Source organism: Octopus sinensis, linkage group LG11 (genome assembly GCF_006345805.1).
Source record: "Octopus sinensis linkage group LG11, ASM634580v1, whole genome shotgun sequence".
Classification (NCBI taxonomy): Eukaryota; Metazoa; Mollusca; class Cephalopoda; order Octopoda; family Octopodidae; genus Octopus; species Octopus sinensis.
The window spans coordinates 73,994,123-74,001,622 of NC_043007.1; the positions used below are offsets into that span (position 1 = coordinate 73,994,123).

Below are 7,500 nucleotides of genomic sequence, written 5' to 3' on the forward strand. Positions count from 1 at the left end.
TGTTGTTGGGTTGGAATCGAGGGCGTACGGTTGCCAAGTAAACTTCGTAACTATGCACCTCTGTTCACCAGATTATAAAAATATCACCCAATATTGAATTGAATTACTTTGAGCTTTTTCACATTCATCTCTTTACTCTTTTACTTGTTTCAGTCATTTGACTGCAGCCATGCTGGAGCACCGCCTTTAATCGAGCAAGTCGACCCCGGGACTTTCTTTGTAAGCCCAGTACTTATTCTATCGGTCTCTTTTGCCGAACCGCTAAGTAACGGGGACATAAACCACACCAGCATCGGTTGTCAAGCAATGCTAAGGGGACAAACACAGACACACAAACATACACACGCATATATATATATATATATATATATAATATATATATATATATATATATATATATATATATATATATAGATATATATTATATATATACACATATATACGACGGGCTTCTTTCAGTTTCCGTCTACCAAATCCACTCACAAGGCTTTGGTCGGCCCGAAGCTATAGTAGAAGACACTTGCCCAAGATGCCACGCAGTGGTACTGAACCGAAACCATGTGGTTGGTAGACAAGCTACTTACCACACAGCCACTCCTGCGCCTATCTATGGAGATTTTATTATCTTTTCTAATTGGTTTCATCACACAAATAGCAAAAATATTGTATTTTTATCACAGAAATGTAAGTCCTAGAGGAGAAAAAATATTGCCTTGTATTTCTCTATTCTTTAAAAATATATACAACTTTATTCATATAGTGTGTTTCTATTTTAAATGCTGTTTAATTTAGTTATCTTCAATCTGTGTGATTTTAAAACAATTATCGGTTTATAATTCATATATTAAAATGATAACATATTTAAAGTCGTCAGCCAAGAAATGTTTAATTTCTTGAACTAACATCTGTAGTAATGTGAAAATATTATCTTAATTAGTGATTCTGGTCAAGAAAGGTAGGGGAAGCAACTTTGCAATTTAAATTAATAAAGTGTAGAGTTACTGTAGCTTTTCATTTTAATGTTTGGCAACAGAGTAACATCTTTGGACAAGTCTTGGTTTTAATATCACAGAATAAGAAACTAACTCCTTAATCGCTGTTTCTTCTTTTTCTATTACTTCTGCATCCATCGTTTCTTTTAATCCTTTAGTCAAGAAACGAAGACATCGTCTGTGATCCGTAACAAGGCATCCAAACGGGGGGGGGAGGAAAACAGTGGTCTCCGCTAAAGGCACCCCATGTTCCAGGGTGTTAAACCGGGGGACAGAATTAAATAGAGCATAGCGGGACTTGAACTGAGAACACAAAGTGAAAAGACAAATGCCACAAGGCATCGTGTCCAAATTCTTATACCTCCGTTACCCCACCACTTTCGATTGGTCCTTTATCGACCCCGAAAATGAGGAAAGGCAAAGTTGATCTTGCTGGGATTTGAACCGAGAGTGATTTGAACACGCTCTAATGATGCAGCCAATTCGTGGCCCCTAAATATGAAAAAGTCATCACACTCCCGATTGCTGAACATGCCGAAGTGCTACGATACTCGAACCCTTTAGGCTGATTTAAGATGAAATCGAAAAGGCATTTAATGACATTTTAGATTGAGGAAAAACTTAGATATAATGTTTATATTCCGTGCCGAGACATAATAAATGTGTATCTGAGCATTAGATACACATTGATAAATAAGAGAAAATAGCTTTTGCATGTTACAAGATTTCAAGGTTACTGAGCAATATGGTAACGGTTTGCTTCAACCAGGTAGAAAGGTAGAGTATTTTAGATGAAGGGAAAACACCAAGTAGAACCATTCATTAGCAATGTAATTAAATTGAATTGACTTCACCGGGAATGAAAAGAGCGGGTAACAGACATTTTATCGAAAGTTATTCAGCTAAAATTGTAGAACAAAATACTCTACACATTTCTCTATAGAGTTACGCACAAGCTCAATTGATATTAAAACATCAAATATTCTAAAATGACTAAGATTAAAGAATATTAAGTCTGATTTCAAAAAAAAAAAAAAAAGAGAAATGACCATTTCAGCAGCGATAATTTAAAGACGTTAAAGGAATTATCATAGATTTGAAATTATTATTCTTATGTTAAATCTATTTATATTTCCTAGATATAATGATTGCATAATGTAGTTTTAAATTTTTGACATCGACATCATACAAAAACAATTGCATATCTCATTTTTTTTTTAGACGGGTTATTTTGTCTTCAAATTACATAAAACATATAAAGAAGTCTGTAAATTTAAGCCATGATTTAAAATAAAGGTCTGTAATGCATATAAAATATATAAACTCTATAGATTGTCGTTTACTGTATCAGCTGATGTGCATAAGATTTCCTTCGTATTATCTATCTCATTACTAGTTATTAGAAATTACCAGAAGCTACTATTTCGATGAATTTGTGAATTTAGTTATATATATATATGTGTGTGTGTGTCCGTGTGTGTGTGTGTGTGTGTGTGTGTGTGTGTGTGTGTGTGTGTAGATAGATAGATAGATAGATAGATAGATAAACACAAACATACACACACACACACACAATTTATAAACGGTTTCATACTTTAGAAATACAATATATTGGCTGATTTATATGACATGCCAAGAAATCTTTCAAGCTCAGTACATATCGTTAGCTGTATTAAAAACCAGGACGCTGGTTTATGAGAAAAACATGAAAACAAAAAAAAAAAAAACGTGCAGAAAAAAAGCGCAAAAAAGATGCAAAAAAATGGGAAGCGAAAAGAAAGAAAAGAAAAGTAAGAAAACCAAGATCTTCTAAAAACCAAGAGGATCAAGGTCCTTATTTTTTTACTTTTTTATCTTTCTATCTTTTTTTCCCGTTCCACTTTTTGCATCAATCTTCTTCGTCCTTTTTTCTGCTCATTCTTTTTCCTTCGTGCTTCCACATAGACCATCGTCTCGGTTTTTAAATACATTCAGCGATATGCACTGAACCTGAAAGATTGCATGGAGGTACATGACACATTATATAGATTAGCCAAATTATGGTATCTCTAGAGCATGAAACTGTTAGTACTTTTTTTTTTTTTGTAAATTGTGTTTATAAAATGATATTTATCCCTCACTAGACTACGTTTTTTGTTGATCCTAACTATAATGGAACTGCAAACTATATATATATATTTTTTCTTTCTTGTTTCAGCTCAGAGCTGCGGCCATGCTGATGCACCGCCGTTAAATATATATATATATATATATATATATATATATATATATATATATATATATATATATATATATATATATATACATACATACATACATATACATATATAATATATATATATATATATATATATATATATATTATATATATATTATATATATATTATATATATATATCTCATTTTCTAAGATGTGTGTTTCTAAGACTTTTCCTAAGAATCTTTTGTCGTAGCAGTGACAAGCTATTTCTTGTAGTACTATGCAACCAGTTATTTCTTACTAAATAAATTCAATTTTGAAGCTAAAGTTGAAACGATCTAATTCGCACTTGGCCCAGGCACTCCGTCGGTTAACGACGGCGAGTGTTCCAGTTGAACCCGATCAATGGAACAACCTGTTCGTGAAATTAGCGTGCAAGTCGCTGAGCACTCTACGCACTCGCGTAGTTTTTTCAAGTGGATTCAGTGTGACACAGAATGTGACAAAACTACAGGTACAACTCATTTTTGAGAGCTGAGCAGATTAGAGCAACGTGAAATAAAAGTGTCTTGATCAAGAACACAACGTACCACCGGAAATCGAACTCACAATGTTATTATCGTGAGCTGAATCCTTCACCATTAAGCCACGCACTTTCACTTAATGTTGACTGAATGGTTTAATTAAGGTTTTACTGAAAGTTTTTTTTTAAGCAGAGATAAATACATACTTTGACATACAGCGCCTCAAGATGTTTCAATAGTCCATCGAAGCTAGTACGCCATGGTAGCTGTGATCTCGTAAAGCTTTTGCTAGCAACTTAAAAGTAAAACCTCCTTACAAGAGTGTATCTTTTGAACTCCTTGTAGAGTTTGGCACCAATATTCCTACAGGATAACTTATAAAAAAAAAACAACAACTTAAACCAAATTCATTCACACCATTAACTAAACACAGGACGGAGAAAAACTGATGAAGTGCAGCACAAAAATCTAAAGGTTTGCAAGTGTTGCTGAAAATAAAGTGTTGACGCTCTTTGTGTCGTTACATTTACTGGTAAGAAGCTTATTATTGTACTGTTTGGTGCAAACATTTGATAGTGAGAAAAATGTTCATGAATCCCTTACCCCAAAATTTAGTGTATTAAAATAAAATGTTGAATTTCACAACGTGATAATAGAAAAACATGATTAAAAAATATTTGAAATTTTACTTCCATTTTCTTGTCACTGAAATTCATATATTCTTCACAAATATCAACTCATTGTTATGAGCATTTTAATCTTATTTACACGCATGCATACACGATCAACCGCATACGCATGCCTACTAACCCATTCAAACATGTTAGGTTCCAAAATTCTTTTGACTCTTTTTCCTTGATAACCATCTGCTATTCTTTGTTTAAAAAAAAATTACAAGGCAATAACATTGAAATAAGTGATAGTACACAACACTTCTTCCCTTATAGTTTATCACACACACACCACACACACACACACACACACACACACACACACACACACACACACACACACAACACTCGTGAACATATACACATGCACATACACTTACGCTCACACATTAGTTGCATGTGTGTTTTTGTGAATTTGGGTACCTTACATGCGCCACGGGGTTTTAATCGCTGTTTTTCCAATGATTTTCTTGTGGATTCTGCGGCAAATATTAGTTCGCCTTTCCATTAGAACTATTTTCTTATTTGAAATCTTTGTTTGGAGATCTGTACAGACGGTATGTCCTGAACGGACGCTATTTGTGTCGTTATATTTAGTGGCAAGAAGCTTATTGTTGTACTGTTTGAAGTTCTTTTGGAAACCTTCATAGTTTCCAACTTGGGTTGTTTGGTGAACGGCAAGAACAGTGTTTGTAACGTCAATCACAACAAAACGAGATAATAAAGAATAAGTGACCAACCAATTGTCGTAAGCTGGACTACCAACAATCAATTCAGGAATATTTTCCCATGGATAGTTTTTAGTTGTAAAGAAATAATCTTCAGCGTCCGAACGGAAAATTTTACCGCGATGGCGTGCTGCATTTTCGATAGAAGAACTACTGGAAGCTTCTTGTTCTGTGAGATTCATTACGTTTGTCCGACGACCGACTATGAATACTGGAGAAGTTGAGTAATCGATTTTCTGATCAATCAACTCTAATGTTGGTATAAGGTTCGAATTGAACAGTATGTCTGAGTTAACGTAAGCGTAGAAAGTGCTGTTGATATTTCTTAAAACATAGAGAAACATATGCTTAAGTATAGGCACACCAACTTCACCAGCCACCGGAACTGACCATATTTCGCAATTTGGACAGGAACATTCAGAATAATTCACTGAATCATTGAGGAACAGAATCACTCTGACATCATAACCTAATGATAACCAGTTTTTTAAAGAATTGATGTGTATTTTATGCTTCTGGTCTTTGCTGTTCCACGTTGTGAAAAGCGTAAGAAAGGCTTTGTTTCTGGTTTGATTTTGATTTGGTACATTTTCTGAACGACACGTGTCGTTAACGGATAAAGTGTAGTTAAAATCTTTTGGAAACTCAAAAGATTGTTTTAAAATATTGTTATTGAAATTGGCATCAGTAATAATTGACGGCGTAGTAAGTTCTAATGAAATTGAAAATTGCTTGAAATAAGACACAATCCCTACAGTCATAATAATGTAAATGACTGCAATAAAGATTAAGAATTGGTTGCGCCGCATCATAATTGGCTGGTGTCGAGTTTGGCAAACCAGTATTCTTTACTTCACTGCAAAAAGAAAAAAAAAAGAATGATTAAAAACAAAATTTAACATTCATTTCAGTTAAACAACAATAATATTAATATAGGAGATGTACTTGCATAGCAAGTGATTTGATCTGAGATCGTGTGCTGAAACGAAAACAATTGCAGCGTGGAAGGTGTTTGTAAGCCATTTAAGAAACACACAAAAGCCGTTCGATTCACTTCAACATTTAAGTTTAATTTGTCAAAATATTTTCGTCGCTTTAAGACTGCGACTTGTTCACTGACAAAAATCCGTGGCATCTGCAAATATTAATATAATTAAGCATGTTTTATTTAATTTAATATTGGAATAGTACCAATATCTATTTCTTTACTACCCACATGGGGCTTAACACAGAGCGGACAAACAAGGACAGACAAACGGATTAAATCGATTATATCGACCCCGGTGCGTAACTGGTACTTAATTTATCGACCCCGAAAGGATGAAAGGCAAAGTCGACCGCGGCGGAATTTGAACTCAGAACGTAACGGCAGACGAAATACAGCTACGCATTTCGCCCGGCGTGCTAACGTTTCTGCCAGCTCGCCGCCAATATCGTACCATGCTGCCCAGTATGCCGAGGTCGACTTTGCCTTTCCTACTGGGCAGTTGCCTACAGTCCTTATGGGTCTAAGGGCCTCATTCTGATCTATGTATGGTATGGCTTGCTGTCAATAAATAAATACTATAGGGCCCGTTGCATTGATTTGCCTGGAGGCCTATAATGTTACTAAGACGGTCCTGAATATTAGACTGCTGGAAGACTTAAAAATTTACTTCATTTCTTCAAAGATTTGAACCACATTATTTACCAGTCCTGTTTCTTTCTATACATGTTTAGCAAATGTATTCTTCTTACTATATGTATTCTTACTATATTATGTTCGAGCTGGCAGAAACGTTAGCACGCCGGGCGAAATGCGTAGTTGTATTTCGTCTGCCGTTACGTTCTGAGTTCAAATTCCTTCGAGGTCGACTTTGCCTTTTATCCTTTCGGGTTCGAGAAATTAAGTACCAGTTACGCACTGGGGTCGATATAATCGACTTAATCCGTTTGTCTGTCCTTGTTTGTTCCCTTTATGTTTAGCCCCTTGTGGGTAATAAAGAAACATACATTATGTTGGCACTAATTTTACCAACAGCAATGTAGGTAGTGTTAGACAGCCCTAGGTGGCACTTTTTGAGGGTAGCACTTTTAGATCAGCTGTAGTGAAGAGGGGCAAACTGAAGGCTGCCCCGAGTGCCACACACTTCAGCCACTGCTTACTATGTACATTTCGTACAGACCTCGTCACTGAGTTATTAGTTTGTAGCCCCAGTGAACATGCTGTTACCCTCAACCACTTCTCCTTTTCCGAGGATTTTCCCACTCGTTAAATGGAGCGGCCAAGGGCACTCAGCTGGCAAATATGAGTCGTGCGTGCAGTTCAGTAGGTCGGCCTTCTTACGTTCGATGTGTCACGTTGGACCTCTCTGAGAACTACGACAAGGGTTCGTGCGCCTGTGAA

At 35.6% G+C, this 7,500-nt stretch overlaps 1 protein-coding gene across 1 annotated transcript in view; it reads right to left on the bottom strand.

Moving 5' to 3' along the window:
- Positions 1 to 3,368: 3,368 nt before the first annotated feature.
- Positions 3,369 to 7,500, bottom strand: part of LOC118765487 — a 26,727-nt gene continuing 22,595 nt past the window's right edge. Inside the window, exon 3 of the mRNA XM_036507715.1 lies at positions 3,369 to 5,970. Coding sequence (XP_036363608.1) covers positions 4,811 to 5,926 — 1,116 coding nt within the window. The 5' untranslated portion in view covers positions 5,927 to 5,970 and the 3' untranslated portion in view covers positions 3,369 to 4,810. The remainder of the gene's footprint in view (positions 5,971 to 7,500) is intronic.